At 40.8% G+C, this 21,046-nt stretch overlaps 1 protein-coding gene across 4 annotated transcripts in view; it reads right to left on the bottom strand.

Moving 5' to 3' along the window:
* Nucleotides 1-21,046, bottom strand: part of RNF17 (ring finger protein 17) — a 111,728-nt gene that overhangs the window by 73,584 nt on the left and 17,098 nt on the right. For all 4 annotated transcript variants that reach the window (XM_042461114.1, XM_042461115.1, XM_042461117.1 and 1 more), the window contains exons 11-17: nt 20,282-20,350; nt 19,000-19,155; nt 17,113-17,302; nt 4,710-4,881; nt 3,331-3,521; nt 2,954-3,092; nt 401-557 (exon numbers count right to left, since the gene is read on the bottom strand). In XM_042461114.1, coding sequence (XP_042317048.1) covers nt 401-557; nt 2,954-3,092; nt 3,331-3,521; nt 4,710-4,881; nt 17,113-17,302; nt 19,000-19,155; nt 20,282-20,350 — 1,074 coding nt within the window. The remainder of the gene's footprint in view (nt 1-400; nt 558-2,953; nt 3,093-3,330; nt 3,522-4,709; nt 4,882-17,112; nt 17,303-18,999; nt 19,156-20,281; nt 20,351-21,046) is intronic.

The following is a 21,046-nucleotide window of genomic DNA, read 5'->3' as shown; positions in this document are numbered from 1 at the left end:
GTCACTGTGATTGCTGCTATCTGCAGTTCCTCTTATTGTTGGCACCATTGGAACCCCTGCCATCTGCATGTGAATGTTCGGACCTACAACTGTTCCACTATGGTCTAAAGGGCTTATACTCTCATTGTTTGTAGGCAAACTCCTTTTGAGAGACAAATGGAAAGGACTTTTCCTTGTCCTCTTCAATAAGAGTAACAGCAGATTATACTACCAAAGTGTTTACTTTTTACACTGTATTGTTTATTTATTGTTACCCTGTAATTTAAGTCTTTGGGGGTTTTTTGTTTGCTTTTTTTTTTGTTTTGTTTTTCAGATGCTGTATCACCACCTAGAATTTATTTCATTTTTTGTGAAGACCAGAACAAAAATCCTTGAGTAACTAAATTTTCTGGGTACCTACCAACTACCTGTGCTCTGTACCATACTCCATCATCAAATTTTGCTACACATGCTTGACCTTGTATTGGACAGAGGATTTCCAAGCCAACTTCATCTTCACATTTATATACTTCCACAATTTTGCTTAGAAATGCTGCAAATTCTGGGCCTCGTTCCACCTATTAGAATGAAAACAGTATTAAGGCCTATGAGTGCTTAAAATCTACTGTATAAACTCATATGTCAAAGTCTATGCTAGAATAGTTTTTGTGGGTTTTTTGGGCTATGTGGCCATGTTCTAGAAGAGTTTATTCCTGATGTTTTGCCAGCATCTGTGGCTGGCATCTTCAGAGAACGCTGGCATGGAAGAGATACTAAAAGTTCTATGCTAAAACGTGATCAAAAAATCCTGGGCCGACTTATATACTGGTCAATACAGTAATGGTGTTCAGAAAAATGGCGGCTACAGCTATTTCAGATTTGTTTGTCACCTTAGAGAAAGCAGAGGGTGTCCTCAAAAAGTGCCTGCTGCTCTCCTTGCCTTTTTTTTTTTTTTTTTGCTCTGTGACGACAAAATAAAAGAGCTGTCCCTGTTGCTTTGCCTGTCTGGGGTCTGTAACATGAGGAGCCAGTATTATGTATTTCTTCCCCTTCAAAAACAGTGCAAATCATAGAGCTGAAAGAGACCACAATGGCCATCCAGTCCAACCCCCTGCCATGCAGGAACTCACAATCAAAGCACCCTGAGAGATGGCCATCCAGCCTCAGTTTAAGTGAATAGAGACCTTTCCCTCCTCCCCCTTTTCTCAAGCCAAGGCTGGGAGAAGCCAGCTTTGCTGATTTTAACAGATCAACTGCTTCAGGAAAGGAGAGGAAGAAAGGGTCTGTTTTTCAAGGGGCAGAAAGTAAACACTTGCTGCAGCCCTGAAGCAGGAACTGGGGGGAAATGGTCTGCTGTTTTTAAAAGGGAAGAAATCAAACACTGGAGCTAGAGAACCCGAAATGAGAGGGAGCCTCCCTTCAAACTCTTTCCTCTCTAAAATAAGAGAAGAGCAGCTCCTTGAGCAAGATTGCCCAAATGGAGAGTCAAAAGACAGAAGGGGGAGAGAGAGAGAGAGAACAGTGGGGATGTGGCAGCCGTGATGGCTCTTTTGTGCTTGCCCTCATGGAGCACCAAGAGCCAAGGAGAGCAATGGGGCCTCTCTACAGTAGCAACTATAACACCTCCACGCGAAGGAGTGCCAAGAGACAAATGAAGCAGAGGGGATGCAGCAGTAGTGGCCGCACCCTCGACTTATCCACAAGTCATATTAAAATCCATAATTTTGGCTCCCAAACCTGCCCTCGAATTATACATGTGGTCGATTTGTACACGAGTATATATGGTAATTAAGAATTAGCATGTTAACCAAGTAATACATTTCACACCTAAACGATTTCTATTGTACATTTGACAGAGGATATGGAAGAAAGTACCATGAAACAAAAATTTAGCATGTAGCATTAAAGTCAGGTTGCAGTGTGCAAAAGACGGATGTGAAAAAATATTTGATAAAGGGTGCCGTTAGGAAAGATAACTACAGATGGCCACTAATGTCCCAAAACAGACAGGCAACTCCCCCTGCTTTTGGGTGGCTTGAGGGTGTGGCAATCAAATGATGCATCCCCCCTCAAGCTGCCCCAACCGAAAAAAGGCGTGCTGGAAGGAAAAAAACTCTCCTTTTCAGAGGCTGCTTAGGAACTGTGGCTCCGGGATGGATTGGGGCCATGGACGTGTGGCTGCTGCAGCGTACCCAACTGGCCTGTCTATTTCACCCCAAAATGTTGCTCTTTTTTTTTAACCCAGAAAGAAGCATGTCAGAAAAATTCAAGAAAGCAAACCCTTCACATTTAGGTTAGATAAGTAGGACCTTCAACAAAACCATGCTATGCAGAGTGCTTCTGTTCATGTTTCTAATCACTATGCCTTCTTAACAATACTATTCCAGTAGCTCCAAAAGTTGATCCTCCAGATATTTTGGATGTCAGCTCCAAGAATTCCTGACTGCTGGCCAAGCTGGCTACGACTTTTGGGGATGGACTCCAAAATACTTGGAGGAAAAAAGTTTGGGAATCACTGCCCAATTCTATTCCATTCCACCTCAATTTTTGTACACCTACCCGTTAGCTATTCTATAGCTACACATATTCAGCCCCCCCCCCCCCGCCCTTGTGTATGGATTATGCTGTTTTGGCTAAATGACAATCCAAATTCTTCCAAGGACATAATTGATAATGATGATAATGATAACCACTGATAATCACTTTATTTACCAGAATTGAAAGCAAGTATTATACCAGAAATGAATGTGAGGAAATGCACTTTATCAATCTACAATGATCTGCATTGTCAGAAATTGTCAGGCATACACCTCCCTTTTCAAAATGCAGTTATCTCTATACATTTCAAAAAGAGGTACAAACTTTTCAGAAAGCACCTTAATCAAATGGTGGTATTAAATATATATATATATATATATATATATATATACATACACACACACATACATACATACACACACACGCATGCGCTTACCTCTTGAATGTAAAAGTCACCAGGATTATTGATATAACTAACAACAACAGGAAATGATGAATTTTCTTGTGGTATCATAGGCAGACAGTACTGCAGTGGTTCAGTATTTTCACACCGATCAGAAAGTTCATAGCGAAATCTAGTGACAAATGAGTCCAGAATTAACCAATGGACTATATTATTGCATTAATTTTAATCAGTAAACTGCCAAATCCCAGTCTGGGGAAAATGCCATGGTATAAATAAAATCAATAACTATAATGTCATATTTACTTGAAGCATGTCACTGTTAACTCTACAGCATTTAATTTTAAACACGTTTAGGATAACTGCATTTGTTAATTTATTAAAAATCAATGATTCTTAGCTACACATACCTTGCTAAATCCAAAAAAACCAAAGCATCTCTGAGGGATACTGGCATGTCACTACTTATCTTGCTTGCTGCAGGTTTCATCAGATCTACAATAAGCACACCACCTTCTTCTCTGAACACTTTCATTAAAACAGCTTTGTTATTTACCATTCTTAGAAATTCTGTCCTTGCTCTTTTCTCCCAACCTTCAGTCTGTTGTGGTTTAAAAAAAAGAAATCAATTAGCTCAATTCAGAATCTCAACAATTTCAAATAGTGTAGAAGAGGAGAGGGAAGAAGTACTTGCAGACTAATTTAAAGTACCTGACTATGGCACAGAAAGCCTCAAAACAACAAGGAGATATTGCATTACATAGAAAACCCTGTTTTCTTTACATTCACAGCCATTTCTTAAGACTCGTGACTAGGAAACTAACAATATAGAAGAGGAAGTATAATAAAAACATCCAAAAAAGCCACTTCTTTTTACAAATCCATTCTTTATCTCCATCTCTTGGGTCTATTAACTTTGTTGCATTGTTGGGGTTGTTTAAACTTTGGACAATGAATCCTTGACATTTGGGATACAAACTCATTTCAAAAGAATGGACTGTATAGAAGAGTTGAACTGGCCAGCCACTCCAAAATGCACTGCCATCAAGAACATAGAATATACATAGTTCTCCTTAATTCATTCTCCTTAAGAATTAACTTGTAGAGGCCAGAAAAAAAGTATACAAGGAGAAGGAACTTTTTGAAGAGATAACAGATTTTTCTTCACAACTTTAAGACAGATCATAAGTGTGTAATCTGCGATCATATAAACTTTGAAAGAAAAAGAAAAACTCAGTTCAAGAGTGATATAAAATAATAAGTTATATGAACACAAGCCACTAGCGTTGCTTGTCTGCATTCATTTCCCAGATTCTCAAAACTCTTATTTCAAATTTTCACTCCTACCAATTTGGTGCAACAGTCATCAGACAAACAATGACCACAGCTATGGATTGTCTACCATTTGAAACTATCCAATAATAACATAGCCCATGGTCTACAAATTCACTTCAAGCCCCTAAATTTCTGATTCTGAACTCACAGCAAACCATGGCTTGCCAATTCAAACATGCAATTTCCTCTAAAATAGGCCAACATTACTTAGGCATAAATTCAATTCTTCTGAGTGGATTTTATGCGCAGTTGCATTATGGGAACGGAGATTGCAAAGCAGAGATGGAAACTTTAAAGAAATTGCAGAAAGTCCCTATTAATATAATACCTGAAATTACTAGATCAGGATAAACTTTACTAAATTTAAGAAAATGGAAGAAACAAATTTGTTTTATTACGAGATGGTAAATTCCCCTAAAAATAAATAAAGCCATTGAATAGAATTCTTACTCACTGAATGTCTGGGAACGATGTCCTTCAAGGAACACTGCAATGCTAACTTATTTATATCATTCAGTTGTGCATCAGTAAATAAATCAGGTTTCCTTACAACCAAACATAAATCTTCAATTACTGTATATTCTAAAGTGACTTGTTCTATATTCACAGCAACTTCATCAGGTACTCTGATGGAAGAAAGAGACAATATATTAAACATGATTTATTAAGGAAGTTTGAGAAACTTTTTTAAAATATAAAAGTAGTTAACCATCTAATTTAACTGAGACACCCTGCTAGAAACCATTCTTCCTCCTTGTGTGATCATTGAATACTTACTAAATTAACTGCCCATGTTTCCCACTACATATCAAACAGGACTGTTGGATTACCTATTTGGGAACCTTTTTGGATAAGGTGCAAGTAGAATGCCATGATCACTAAAAGTAAACATCGGTTTGTCAAAACCAAGTCATGTCAGATTAATCTTATCTCCTTTTGCTGCAGATATATTGCACCTTGATTTCAGTTAGGCCTTTGACAAGGTCTTCCATGATATTCTTGCAAACAAGCAAATAAAATGTGGGTTAGACAATGCAGCTGTTAGGTGCATTTGTAATTTGGTGACCGGCTGAACCCAAAGGGTGCTCAGCAAAGGCTCCTCTTCATCTTGGAGAGAAGTAACCAGTGGGTGCCACAGTTACGTCCTGAGCCCAGTGCTATTCAACATCTTTATCAATGACTTGGACGAAAGAATAGAGGGAATGCTTATCAAATTTGCAGATAACAATAAATAAATAAATAAATAAATAATATTAGCTAATGCCCCAGAAGACAGGATCAGAACTCATAATGACCTTAAGAAATCAGAGAGTTGGGTCAAACTTAACAAAATAAATTTCAATAAGGAGAATTTTTTTTTAAAAGAGTCTGTTTGGGGATGTGTAAAGAAAAAGTCCGACTTATGTTGACCTTAAGGTGAAACTATCATGGAGATGTTTTTTTGAAAAGTTTCTTCAGTGTGTTTGCCATTGCTGTCCTCTAAGGCTGAGAGAGTGTGGCTTCTGTGTGTGCTGTGTGCCTTCAAGTAATTCCTGGAGACTAAGGTAAAACTATCATGGAGTTTTTTTGGCAAGTTTCTTCAGAGAGGGTTTGCCATTGCTGTCTGAGGTTGAGAGTATGGCTTGGGTGTGCATGCGTGTGTGTGTGCCTTCAAGTCATTCCTGGCGACCCTTAGGTGAAACTATCATGAAGCAAGCTTCGTCAAAGGGGAAATATCCACTGCCATTCTCTGAGGCTGAGAGAGTGTTGCTTGTGTGCGTGGTGCCTTCAAATCGTTTCTGACTTATGGCAACCCTAAGGTGAAACTATCATGGAGTTTTCTTGGTTAGTTTCATCAGAAGGGGTCTTGCTATTGCTAGCCTGAGGCTGAAAGAGTGTGTCTTGGGTTTTTGAGAAGCCCCACCCCTCTAAGAACAGGTGACACCCAGTGCAGGAACGCCACTAAGTTTGGGCACTGGTCCAGACCACGGGAAGTAATAATACCACTCTATTCTGCTTTGAGCAGACCTCACCTGGAATACGGTATCCAGCTCTGGGCACCACAATTCAAAAGGGATATTGACAAGCTGGAGCGTGTCCAGAGGAAGGGTGACCAAAATGGTAAGGTCTGGAAACCATGCCCTATGAGAAGGGAACTGGGTATGTTTAGCCTTTAACGCTTGACATTAGCCATGTTTAAATATTTGAAGGAATGTCATATTGAGGATGGAGGAACGACAGGTTACTTACCTGTAGCAGTAGTTCTTTGAGAAGTCATCTGTGAATTCATAAAAATGGGTTTTCCTGCACCCACGCAGGGACATTCACAACCTTCTCAAATTGCTAAGGAAAACTTTTTGGTGGTAGCTCTGCCCACCCTATAGATACCCCTAGCATTCATGCTCTTTTACCTCAGTTCCAATTGGACGCCACATAGTAGCATAATGAAGGAAATGTGCAGAACACAACCTGGGAAGAGGATGGACAGGTTTGTGTGAATTCACAGACGACCACTCAAAGAACTACAGTTACAGGTAAGCAACCTGTCCTTCGTTGTGGTCTCTGTGAATCACACAAATAGGTTAGACTAGCAAGCTGTAGTCCCGGGAGGAGGGACTGTCATGACACTAAGCACCATGAATAGTAAACCAAATTATGTTTTTATTAAACACGCAAGTAGAAAGCAACATTGCCTTCCAAAAGCTGCACCATTCCAGTCAATGGCTGGAACCAGACTGCAACTTTACAGATGTCCTCTAGGGTGAGAAAAGCAGAGGATGCCGCTACTGTCCTGGTAGAGTGTGCTCAAATCCAGGCAGAAGGAGTCTTCCTTGAAAGTTAGTAGCTAGATTTATTATTTATTTATGGTACTTATACCCCGCCCATCAGCCCTAATGGCTATCAGAGCGGCTTACAATTATTATTTTTAATTAGACGGTTCTCTGCCCTCAGGCTTACAATCTAAAAGACAGGACACAAAAGGAGAAGGGAATGGTGGTGGGAAAGGGGATGAGGTTCAGTGGTTCTTCTCTCTCTGAGGCCTGGACCAATGCAGATGGACTGGGGGGAGGGCTCTTCTTCTTCAGGCTAGCCCTAATAGAGCTAGGCCAGCCTGTTCACTCTCTCGCAGGCTGGAAGATGACAGTTATGGAGGGAGGAGTCTCTTTCTTTAGAGAAGCCCTGATAGAGCTGGGCCTGCCTGGTCACTCCCTCGCAGGCCAGAGGATGACAGTTATGGAGGGAGGAGCCTCTTTCTTCAGGCTAGCCCTGATGGAGCTGGGCCTGCCTGGTCAACTCCCTCGCAGGCCGGAAGATGACTAGTAGATGAATAGAAACAGTCACCCATTTTGAAAACTGCTGAGCTGTGATAGGGAGTCTGAGTTTTGAATCCGAGTAGCAAACACAGTCTCTTGGATTGTCTTGAATCTGAAGTCCCATCAACACAGAATACGAGCACTCACTGGATGTCAAGTGAATGCAGAAAGCACTCAGTACTGGTGCTTGAATTTGGAGCCAAGGTAGCTTGGGTCAGATGGAACAAAGATACTCTATGTCTGGGCATAGAACAATTTTATGGAAATGAAAGTAAGGCTGATCCACTCAGAGCGCACAAAGTTCACAAGCACGGTGAGCTAAGGTGATGGCAACAAGGAAGGCAGTCTTCCATGTAAGAAGCCTAATATCAGCTGTAGCCATGGTTTCGAAGGGCTGCTTGGAAAGTTGCGAGAGGACCAAATTCAAGACTCCAAGCTGGCGTTGGTACTGAGGATGGAGGTTAACAAATCCTCTGAGAAATTTTTTGATCGAAAGATATTGAAAGAAAGATGGGTGACCATCAAACTGGCAGTAAGCACAGATGGCTGCCACGTAACACTTTAAGGAGGAAATGGAAAGTCCAGCTTCTGCTAGAGACATAAGAAAATCTGAAATGTGTGGAACACGAACCTGAGAGGGTTTCCTATTGGCTAAGAATGCCAAAAATTTAGTCCATTTCAGAAGGTAAGACTGCTGTGTCGATGGCTTATGAGCCACTCAAATGACATTGTGCACAGATTTGGACAAGGAAGGCATGGTCGAACCTGCCAAGTGATGAGGTGAAGGGTCTCCAGGTCTGGATGTTGAACCCAACCATTGTGTACGGTGAGGAGGTTTGGACGCAAGGGAAGCCGGAAGTGCTCTCCAGTGGGCTAGCCGCAGGAGAGGCACAAACCACAGTTGCCTCAGCCACCAAACATCAAGATGGCATCCAACCTGTCCCGTCTCATCTTTGGCACAACCCTGGTGATGACTGGGAATGGAGGGAAGGCTTATAGCAGATGTTCTGTTCGCTCGAGGGCATCACCTTGAGAGTCTCGAATCCTGTTTCTCGAGCAAAACTGTAGATGCTGACCGTTCAAATGGGTTGACAACAGACTGAACTGTGGACAGCCCAAATGGCGGAACAGTCTTTGTATCACCTTGTGATGGAGCATATATTGGTGACACAAATCCGCTGGGCCAGTTTGTTTTCTTTGCCCAGTAGATGGCCTGTTTACAGAGCAATGTACAGTGGTGCCTCGGGTTACGAAAATAATTCGTTCCGCGGCACCGTTCGTAACCCGAAAAGCCTTCGTAAGCCGAAAACCCATAGGCGCTAATGGGGAAAAAAGCCGCGGCTCTGCCGCGGCTCCATTTAAAACAGCGCCGGAGTTTTTTCGTAACCCGAAAAAACTTTCGTAACCCGAAACAATAAATCCCTATGGGATTTATTCGTATCCTGAAAAATTCGTAACCTGGGTATTTCGTATCCCGAGGTACCACTGTACCTTGAGATGTACCACTCCCAGATCCGAAGGGTGAGGTCGAGCAATATCTGGGACCTTGTGCTGCCTTGCTTGTTGAGGTAGTACATGATGTTGTTGTCTATAAGCAGCAACACCATTGGGTTTCAAAGATGGTATTCGAAAGACCTCAAGTCTTTTCCCACTGCCAACATTTTTAGAGTCTTGATGTGAAGAAGCTTTTCCTCGGAGGACCTTTTTTCCTTCACCATGAGACCTTCCAAGTGAGCTCCTCAACTCTACATCAAGGAGTGAGGGTGAGGCATAGTCCAGCCACCAGTCCAATGTCATGTCTCAATGCTTGAGATTGTAACTGAAGCTGGGACCAAGTAGTAACAGAACTGGTGGAGGTCATATGGCCTAGAGTGATTTGCACCGACTGGGCAAAAATTCTCCTGTGCCAATTGCAGGAATGTATCACTCCAATGTTATAGAGGACCATGCATCAACATAGTGGATCAATCTAGGATGTGAAGGAAAGAAGTGAACAGAGGGAAAAGTCACAGGCGCATTTTACCTTGGTCATCCTTCCTCTTAAAAGATGGTTGGAATCGAGGTTGAGTGGTATTGCGCCTGCCGGAGAAGGAGGAAGACTGAAGGGAAGCTTTGGCCCTATCCAGACCGGCGCTTTGCGCCAGACTGGATATATGCTAGGGCTGTCTCAGGGCATCCTTTACAGAGGCCCTGCAACCCTAACACATAGCTATGGCAGTATAATGGGGGCGCCCTGTATACATGGGCACCGCCATTATGACATGTCCAAACAGTGCAGCGCAGGCGTGATGTGTTTGTGCCGAGTCAGGCCGTTTCTGGCAGCCTAACAGTGGCGCCGGAAGGAGCTCTGAACTTGAGTTCTTTCCCGGAGGGCGCTTCATTCCCGCGGGAACTAGATTGCCACAGGAATGGCACCAGGGAGAAAGAGGTGCCCCTTTCTCCTCTGGCTGCAGCTCTCAGGGTGTCCTGGGGCATGAAGCCCCAAGGACACCCCTTTTCTGGACCAGGGAGAAGCGGCATTTTGCCGCTTCCTCCTGGTCCTGAAAAGCACTGGATTGGGGCCTCTGGGTTGCCGCTGTAGCTGCCCTGGTCCCAATATGGGGTGCAAAGGGGCGGTCTGTATCCCGCCACAGTCTCCTCTGTCTCGGTGGACTGTAGGACTTTGTTTGGCCATAGTTTGGATTCTGCCAGCCCCACCTTCGACACAGACCAAAGCATGGTGAGGCTGTTGACATGCTGTACTTCCTAGCCATGGGCTTTATCTTATGTTTGAAGTTCAACTTCTCAACTGTCTCTTTGTTGAAGAGACCAGAATCATCAAAGGGCATGTCCTCAATGGCCACCTGGGCCTGATTGGAGAGGTCTGAGGCTCAGTGCCAAGTGTGTTGTCATAGGGCCACTGATCCCGATAGTACCTTCGCTGCACAATCAGCCAAGTTACAAGCAGAGTTGATCTGCTGGGCTCCGAAGGACTTCAGCTTGTAAGGCCTGACCCAAGCATCAGTCTTCATCCAGGAGCTTATCAAAAAGGGGGAGGACCCACAGGGGTAGCTTCGGCAACCATGGCTAGAGCAAACTGCTCTAGCAGGAAGAAATGGAGAGGAAAATGGGACATGGAAGGGAGGGGGAAAGAAAGGGGGGAATAGGCTAGGGGATATGGGTGGCACAAATTGGAGCCATTTTGTTTCAAAAATATGATAAAGTTTTAAACGCGGAAATATCAAATATAAAGGTAACGGACCATGCTTTGGTGAATGTAGAAATTTTTATTAAGAAAGATTATGAACAAATAAAGAGGTGGGGGCTAAATACCAAGATATTGAATTATAAGGATATAGCACATAACATTGGAAAGGAATGGCAAGCAACATGGGATATAAGTGATAAAGATGTGAGAAAAGGTTTGTTATGGGATACTACAAAGGCAGTAACAAGAGGAATATGTATAAAAGAATCATATAACCTTAAGAAAAGACAAGAAGAAAGAAAAAAGAAATTAGAAATAGATATAGAACAATTAGAGAAAAAATATTTAGTTAATAGAGATAAGCAGGGAAGAATTGCAATAGATGAAGTACAAGAAAATTTGATTTATTTAAGAAGGGAATATTTTGAATATAGTAATAAAAACTAAAAAAAAAATGCTAGTCAGGTCCACACAGAAAAAGAAAATGGAAAGTATGATAAATATAGTGAGGGATAGATCTGGGACGATGTGTACATTGATGAAAGAAAAAATAAAGATTTTTGAAGAATTTTATAAAGATCTCTATCAAGCAGGAAAAAAACCCATTAGATAAAACAGAAAATTATGTAGAAGAAAATTGGGGACAAACAATAAAGGAGGAAGATAAAGAACTACTGGAACAACCCATTGAAAAGGCAGAGATAACAGAGGTAATTAGAAAATTAAAAAATGGGAAAACTCCAGGAATGGACAGTTTGGGACATGAATATTATAAAGTGTTTGAAAAGATATTAATTCCAAAGTTGTTAGAATTATATAATGGAATAATAAATGAAAATTCCAGCATCATGGTATCAATCATTAGTAATATTAATACCCAAAACAGATAAATATTTAACTGATCCAAGGTCATATAGACCTATATCGTTAATCAATCATTAATTATGAAAAAGTTTGGAATGGGAGAAAAAAATAAGGGGGTCAATAGTTCAATTATATTGTAATAACTCAATAAAAGTAATAGTTAATGATTGAATTACAAAAGAAATAAAAGTAACGAGAGGTACAAGACAAGGATGCCTGCTGTCACCAATATTATTCGCAATGGTTATAGAAATGCTAGGAAATGTTATAAGGAAAGGTATTTGTGTAGCAGGAATAGGATTGGGAAAAATCCCATAAAATCAGTTATTAACTATTAAAGATTTAAAGAACAAAATAGGAAAAATTAAAGAAAATTTGAATCTATTTGGAGAGGTAATGGGACTTCAAATTAACTTGAATAAATCAGAAATGATGTTATTTAATTATACAAAAAAGAATTGGAATTCATGAAACAAAAAGAGTTAGGGCTAAGTATAAAAAGTAACAGAAAATACTTTGGAATTAATATAACAAAAGACTTAAAAAATGGAAGGGAAAAATTTAATATTACTATGGAAAGAAGTTGAAAAAAATTAGTAGAATATAAGAAAATTAAATTATCATGGTTTGGAAGAATAGCATTAGTTAAAATGAAAATTTTAACAAAATTAATTTTTTTATTCAGAATGATACCAATTAAAATATCAGAGGTAGAATTAAGTAAATGGCAACAATAAATGTATATTGGAGGAAAAAGAAGTACAGGTAGATTAAATAAACAATTTTGGTATGAATCCCAGAAAAAGGGAGGGTTAGGCCTCTCTAATATAAAGAGATATTATGAAGCCAACCACTTAAGATATGTATGTTGGATGTACCAGATTTGGATTGGTTAGAAATGGGGAAAAAAGAAATAGATATGAAAATAGAGAAATTTTTTTGAAGAAATTAGTAGGAAAGAAAGAAATTGAAAGCCCATTTATGAACAAGTATATTAGATATATGGAATAAGTATAAAAAAAATTAATGAATGAAAATTCAATGATAACACCAATAATAATGGAAAAATCATTTCCAAAAAAATTATGAGATTTATTAGATAAGGAATTAAAGGAAAGGAAAATAGATAAAATAGAAAATTGGATGGAGCTAAAAATAGGAAAAGAAAATATAAAAGAAAAAGGGGAATAAATATATCCTAGTTACATTTTATGCAAAGGAACAATGGTTTAAAAATTGGAAGAAAAAAATATAGAAAGGGGAAAATATAGACAATTTGAATAAATAATCCAGAAAGGGAAAGAAATGGAGGAAAATGAAAATATGAAAGGTATAACTAGTAAAATTTATAAAATATTAATGGAGAATAAGAGGAAAAAAATTAGACCATGGGGTGCAGATGGACAAAGTCTGGAAGATGGAGCTGACCGTAGAATAACCGAGCCCGTAGGACATCCCCGAGGGCCCCTAGGACCTTCAAAGACGCAGGTTCAATAGGCATGTAACAGCCTGTCTCTCAGTCAAAAACAAGGTCATCCGCCTGGGAAAGAGATTCTGGAGAGAACTGTATTCAGTCTGTATCTTGTTGGATCTGATGTTGGTCGTGGGTTGACACCAGCACAGGATCAAAGATTGGGTTTATGTCTAGGATTGGTACTGAGACCAGCTCAGTACCGAACTCAGACTGATAGTCGGGTTGATATACTGGGGACACCATGAGATGATCACTCACTTGAACACAGGGCAAGAGAGTCGATGTAGACCAGTGCTTCTCAATTATTTTCTGTCATTCCCCCCCTAGGAAGAAGAAAACATTTCGCGCCCCCCGCACAACTGTAAATATTATAAAAATAATAAATAAAATAAAGTTTTTATTTCTATCCCACTCCTTCCTGCGATCAGGGCGGCTTACAACAAGTTTAAAAACAACAATACATAAAACATTAAAATACAAATACATCAGCCCTCCATTCAAACAATAAAAATAACAGGCAAAAAAGCCCCATAGCCCAACCTCTTGGCCACGGAAGAGGAGGGAGGCCCACAGGATTTTAATCGGGGAATGCCTGTTGGAACAGGAAGGTTTTCAGGTCCTTCCTGAACTGGGCCAGGGTGGTAGTCGAGCGGAGCTCAGTGGGCAGCGTATTCCAAAGGACTGGGGCAGCCGTGGAAAATGTCCTCCGTGTGGTGGAGGATAATCTAGCCCCAGGTACCTTCAGTAAATGCTGCCCAGACGTTCTGAGGGTGCGAGGCGGAATGTACGGAGAGAGACGGTCCTTCAGGAATCCTGGGCCCAAGCCATTTAGGGCTTTATAGGTAATTACCAACGCCTTATATTGAGCCCGGAAGCGGATGGGCAGCCAATGGAGATCTTTCAGCACAGGTGTTATATGGCTGGCCCTGGAAACGCCAGTGACCAGCCTGGCTGCCATGTTCTGTACCATTTGAAGCTTCCGGGTTTGGTATAAGGGTTGCCCCATGTAGAGTACATTGCAGAAATCCAGTCTCGAGGTTACCAGAGCATGTACAACAGTTTCTAGGTCCCTCTGGGCCAGGTATTATCATTTGTCTATAAAATTGTTATAAGTACTGTATCCTTACGGAGCCTCGCACCCCACTATTTGAGAAGTACTGATGTAGACAAACAAGGAGAAGTAGGCCTTGGAGAAGGAGACCGTTCGGTTTGTCTCATGGGAGAGTCCACCAAGCTGCCTTCAGCAAACAAAGCTGCCTGAGCATTGACCATTTCGACAGAGGGTGTAGGTGAGAAGGCCTTGTCAGAGGATCAAGCTTCTGACATGGTAGCCCTCTTAGTAGAAGGGTAAAAGAAAGAATGTTTGTGCTTTCTCTTCTTCACTGGCTTTCTTAGATTCTTGGGACTCACTAGGTATCATTCAAACGAGGATTTCCACTCTTTTGCAGGGACATCCTCAGACTCATGAGGCTTGAATGAGAGCTTCCGATCGGATTCAAGTTGGCATTTGGTTGAGGACTCGGGTGAGTAGAATCCTTACAATGAATCCTATTCCATTGTCGACAGCCTCTTTTTAAGGCAGAGATTTTGGTGGGACCAAGACAGTAGCCATCGGCAGTGCAGGTGGCTGCAAGGCCTTCTCATACAGGATCGAGTGGAGACAAGAAAAATGATTTTTATGAGACTGAGGAGTAAAGGCCCTGCAATGAACAGAGGCCTGCATGCCAAGGCAGAGCAAGCAACTGGAGTGCTTGTCTTGCCAGGGTATTTTAACCTCACATTCCTCACTCACATCATTTGAAAGATATGGACTGGGAAGCCATGCATGCCGACAGAGATAAACGTTGTCAACTATCTGAGGTCAAATCCAACAATACCAACAAAACTCCGAATTGTGAGGCTGGGAATAATTGAGGTCAAACCAAGTCAAAGCCAGAAAACTCTACGCCAAAGTCAAATTTCGATTCGATGAGAAAAGCTGACAGTCAAGCCAAAAACTGATTCAAAAACCATTACAAACATTATCATATACAAATGGAGAACGATTTCAAGAAGAAGTTTCTTCAATGCTGCTAGCGTGGCAGACAAAAAGGAACTGAGGGAAAAGAGAGGGAATACAAGGAGTATAAATAGGGTGGTCAGAGCTACCACCAAAACAGTCTTCCCTAGCGATTCTGTAAGGTTCCAAATATCTCTGGGCAAGCACAGGAAAACCCATTTGTGTGATTCACAGAAACCTCAAAGAAGAAGCCTGTTTTCCACTGCTCATGGAGCAATGGATTCAAGCTACAGGAAAAGCAATTCCACTTGAACATTAGGAAACGCCTGACAAAGATGTTTGATAATGGAACACACTGCCTCGGAGTGTGGTGGAGTCTCCTTTTCTGGAGGTTTATAAACAGAGGCTAGATGGCCATCTGTTGGGGTGCTTTGATTGTGGCATTCATGCATAGCAGGGACTGGATGATGCTTGTGCAGAAGAATATTTTAATATGGCATATATACTGCACTTTTACACTTAAGTGGATGTGTTAAATAATTTTATACTACACCTGTCCATATTCGCTAGGGTTAGGGGCACAAGACCCCTGTGAATATGGAAAAACCACAAATAAAAGCACCATGTTTTTACCTGAGATTACACCTCTTTAGGAATCTCTAGGTCCTCCAGTTCAACTCTCTGGTCAACGTCCAACAGATACTGACCATAAAACTGCACTGGAGGAGCTACAAATGCCTAGTAGAGTATTCTCTCTACGAATCTCTAGATCTTTCAGTGTAACTTTTAGTTAAACTTGACCACAGAGTTGCACTGGAGGACCTAGATATTCCTAGAGAGAACATATTAATCAAATCCGTGAATAATCAAATCTGCAAGTATCAAATCCGCAAATATGGAGAGATGAGTGTATTTTGAACTGATGTTTTAATATCATTTGATAGTGTTTTAACTGTTGCATTCTTTGAAGAAATGCTCAGAGCCTCCCTGCAGAGTAAAAGAATGCCCCGAGGGCATAATTCTTACCCCACTGGAGATGCACTGTTTAAAGAGGGCTTTGGATGCCATACAGGGAACGATAGTACATTCTGCTGAAAAACCTGAAAACAAATACTGCTGAAGACTGAAAAGATGAAATGAAGGAATTACGACCTATTTACCATTCCCTCAAAACATTTCATCAGATCGTGATGCTTATGTAGCAGACAAAAACTGCAGTGAGTACATTTTGGCATGTATGCTGGAGGAGTCAAGGTAGGCCTGTTGATGAAAGCTACACAGTTCTAGAACACATCAAGCAAACCTCTAGGTAGGTACCAGATCCATACGTTTTCTCAGAGAAATATCATATGAAGTATCTAGCATTTTAACTTTCCTGCCAATGTATTTTTTAAAGGATCTTTTAATTTACTGTATTTGATTGGGCAGCTGGTGCATTGCTCCTTCCTCATCTTTTAGATCAGGGGTAGGCAACCTTTTTGAGCCGTGGGCCGGGTTGCTGTCCCTCAACAACTAGGGGGCTGAACTCAAAATGGCGCCCGGAGCGGCGCAGAAGCTGCCACAGGGGCGGCAATCAGCAGCAGGACTGGGCTGTGGCCGGTCCCAAGGCCTCGCCAGGCCGGATCCGGCCTGTGGGCCATAGGTTGCTGACCCCTGTTTTAGATTGAGGAAAAATAGATACATTTTAATTACTAACGGGAATTACTTTCTATGTGGCACAGGACAATGCATAACTTCTAAAGAAACGTATAGAAGCATCACATGATTAAGGCCTACCTGGACAGTCCAATTCACATTAACATATATGTATAACGGAAGATTAAGGGCATGGAGGGTCACAAGTTATGTGTATAAATAGTATGTCTAAGTATGTCAAACAACTCAATACGTTTAATGACTTAAAAACTCAAGATATGCCTCCTTACTCTGCTCTTTACTTCTTAAGCTTTCCTTAATGTACATCTTATCTTATAACTGTCAGTAACCATCAACACAGCAAATAATTTATGCAACTAAAAATAGTAATACATCTGTTCTTACCTTGAAACAACTAAAGCTTCTGGATGCCCAAAGTCTGTAAGGAATACTTTCATCATTGCAATATCACAAATTTTGTACTTAGTTGGACCACAGGGTTTTCCCTCATTTGTATTCTGCAGTGGAAGTAGTTCAATTATTTCTGCACGACACCATGTTCTATGTTGTTTGCTTTCAACGAAAATTTTAGTACCTATATTAAAATAAATTTCATTATAACCCCAAAGTATTCTTGTGAAAATGACATTTACATAACAGTTGAGATGACACATTCAGTCTTCATTACTTAAAAACAAGTTTAATTTCCAAGTATTATTCCCATTAGTTCTGTAGTCAAAGAACAACTAATACAAGTCTTTCTGGAAAAGGAAATGAGGATCTAATTTAGGCAGGCCTAAATCCAATTGTTAGTCTCAGCAAGAATAAAATCACTCAGTCAATGGAATTTACATAAATGCTGAATAACCAAGCTGCCATTGGATGAGATCATCAACTAGATTTAGGTCCTATTCACATTAGGAAATAAACCAGCGTGGAAACCAGGTTATTTCCATAAATTTGCCACGATTGAATCTCTCCGTGGCATTTTATCCCAATTGCCATTCATGCTCAGAAATGGGATAAAATGCCACAGAGAGATTCAATTCTGGCAGGGGGGGGATGAAGAGGAGAGAAAAAATAAACATTACTAAGGATTCTGTATGGGATGGTATGGGAGGAGGTCAACGAAGAGGGGATGACACTAGTTTTCATACCAGGTGATGCCAACCTGTTGAGGGGGAACCACCGACCTGGGGAGGGTCCGGAGATGGGGCAGTGGGATGGGGTGGGTCTTCCCACTTTCTTGCCTTTTCTCACCCTCACAGCAGAGACCGACTCCTCTTGCTTTGCACCCCACAGAGAAGGCAGGTGTCCTTCTTTCCTTCCCCCAGCCCTGTCCAGCCCAGCCCTCCACTCTTGCCTTCTCTGGTTCCCTCCCATCTGCCACGTGGGTAAGTTTAATAGCTCTGCTGCTGTTCCGAGGCGGGGGCCGAGCTATTTATAGCCCAAGGAGAGGAAGTTGGAGAAAGAGGAGAGTGGACCCATCCAACCTCAACAACCACAAGAGAGGAAAAGCTGGGAGGGACCCTCAAAGGTCATCCAGTCTGGAAGAAGAAGAAGAAGGCAGACTGACGTCAGATGCGGGGGTAGAGGAGGGAAAGAAGGAAGGAGGGCACAGCAGTGGGGGCAGAGGAAGGAGGATACAGCGGTGGGGGCAAAGGAAGGGGAGGAAGAAGAAGAGAGTAAGACAAAGAGGGCAGACATGACAGTGGGGAAAAGAGGAAGAGGAGTTAGGAGGAAGAGAAAGAGCAGCGGTGGTGGGGGGAGAGTGGAGGCGGCAGGATGCTCCGAATGGAATTGACTTTGAGTTCCCATTGGTAGCTACCATAAAAAAAACCTGTTCTTTTAAAAAGAACCTCTAAAATCCTCATTTCCAAAAAACTGGGTTAAGGGGAATTTGTGCTGGGCCCACCCCAATTTGGATTGCAAAAACCTGATGCAATTGTGAATGACCCACTTTTAAATCAGTGTGCAAACCGGTTTATAATACAGTGAACAACCCCTAGATTTAGATTCCAGGCCTTCAGCAGCTACTGAAGTGGTCCTACACTTCTAGAATTCTATTTATGAAGCATTCTACTAAAGACATACAAAAACTAGAAAAAAAGCAGCATGTTAATTTTATAAAAGTATGAGTGGAAACCCTTCAAACAGCTTTTAATATACAAATTCAATTATGACCATTTGCTTTTCTAATTCCTTAGCAAAAACTACGTATTTCCACTCCTGCAATAAAGTGCCAAAATTATGTAAATATGGTTGATTAGAGAATAGGAATATTGTTATTACCGAGTTCCAAAACGTCACTAGGGGATGAACTTTTATAACTACAAAACTGCTTCAGGATTTTTTCCAAACGAACTGCAGTTTTCTTTTGTGAAACTTTCCGAACATAGAAATGGCAAGGATTTAGAACATAGCTGACAACAACTAATTCAGGAGATTCTGTTAGGATAGAACATGGGTATAAAAATGGAAAACAGTGACATAATAAGTAATCTTTACACACACTATTGAAAAATAAGATTGCTTTATACAACTCAAATTACAAGTATCTTTGAATTGTCAAAAACGCAAAGACAGAGGGATGATTTTGATTTTTTTTTTCTTTGCTAAATGACGATTTTTAACACACATCTGGTTCACACATCACAATATGCTGTGGTTTAGGACCACAGCTTGTACATGCTGTCCAATCTCTCCTGCTCGATTCTTACGAGGAGGAGTAGATGCGTAATAGTTGCTAGCAGCTTCCGTGTTAGCTGGACACAGTTTAGCCAAATGTAAAGGAACTACAGTGGTACCTCGGGATACGAAATACCCAGGTTACGAAATTTTCGGGATACGAAAAAATCCCATTGGAAAACATTGTTCCGGTTACGAATGTTTTTTCGGGTTACGAAAAAACTTTTGGTGCTTTTCGGCGCTATTTTACACGGAATCGCGGCTTTTCCCCATTAGCGCCTATGGCATTTCGGCTTACGAAGGCTTTTCGGGTTACGAAAGCGGCCGCGGAACGAATTACTTTCGTAACCCGAGGCACCACTGTATCTGAAATGCTGCTCTTGTCCCCAAAACAGACCATCAGAGGCCACTAGTACTCCACATCCATGATCTGATAATTCTGCATTATTTAGGGAGATAGAAGGAAAATACACTTTCCAATTTCCTTCTTGCTGATTTTCTCAACTTTTGGTAAGAATTTTTGTTCCATCTTATTTCCGTATTAGTCCAAAAACGAAAAATCCTTTCCTGCTGAGAAACTGCTGCAGATTTTTGTGCATCCCTTTTCTAATGTGTGCATATTAGTGCAAATACACAAATGTATTTGCCAAAAGCACAGATTTTTTAGTGATGCTCATTTTGAAAATGCATGCATGTTTTTTTCTTCTTTGAACTATCTCACACATATATGTAGAACTCAAAGTTATAGCTGTGTTAGTTTGTAGAATCAGTATGTGGAGAGATCTTGTAGCACCTTTGAGACTAAAAGAAAGAAGTTGGCAGCATGAGCTGTCATTTTACAAGGAAATCTGCTGAGGCCTTACCACTGAACACCAGAATTACATACCTGCTTTTGGTCCAAATGGTGTCAGCTTTTTTGGGAAAGACATTTTCCTATGTGCACCTTCAGGACAATCTGTAGAACATATTTAGGAAGTTTTATTTAATATGCTTCATACTAAATAAAACAACATCCATACTATCAAGTAATTAGATGAAGTACTACTACCACCACCACAATATTACAATACCCCTCAATTACTAGTTTTCTAATGAAAAGAGGCATTAGAAATCAAGACTACGTGAAAGCCGAGCTCTCTGAACTATGACCAATTCTGTATAGATGCCTTGAAAAGTTTATTCTGCTCATGAATTACTTGCCCTCTTTATTATTGCGTAAGGAGGTCAAAAACTTCCAAGGCTGATGACTGGCCAAAATACAATTTGAACTCACCTCTTAAATTTATTTCCATACTAGTCTCTTATGATAATAGGAAGTTTTATTTAATATGCTTCATACTAAATAAAACAACATCCATACTATCAAGTAATTAGATGAAGTACTACTACCACCACCACAATATTACAATACCCCTCAATTACTAGTTTTCTAATGAAAAGAGGCATTAGAAATCAAGACTACGTGAAAGCCGAGCTCTCTGAACTATGACCAATTCTGTATAGATGCCTTGAAAAGTTTATTCTGCTCATGAATTACTTGCCCTCTTTATTATTGCGTAAGGAGGTCAAAAACTTCCAAGGCTGATGACTGGCCAAAATACAATTTGAACTCACCTCTTAAATTTATTTCCATACTAGTCTCTTATGATAA

The sequence above is a fragment of the Sceloporus undulatus genome, chromosome 3 (genome assembly GCF_019175285.1).
Source record: "Sceloporus undulatus isolate JIND9_A2432 ecotype Alabama chromosome 3, SceUnd_v1.1, whole genome shotgun sequence".
NCBI classification, from domain to species: domain Eukaryota; kingdom Metazoa; phylum Chordata; class Lepidosauria; order Squamata; family Phrynosomatidae; genus Sceloporus; species Sceloporus undulatus.
This window is presented reverse-complemented; position numbering and strand designations above follow the sequence as displayed.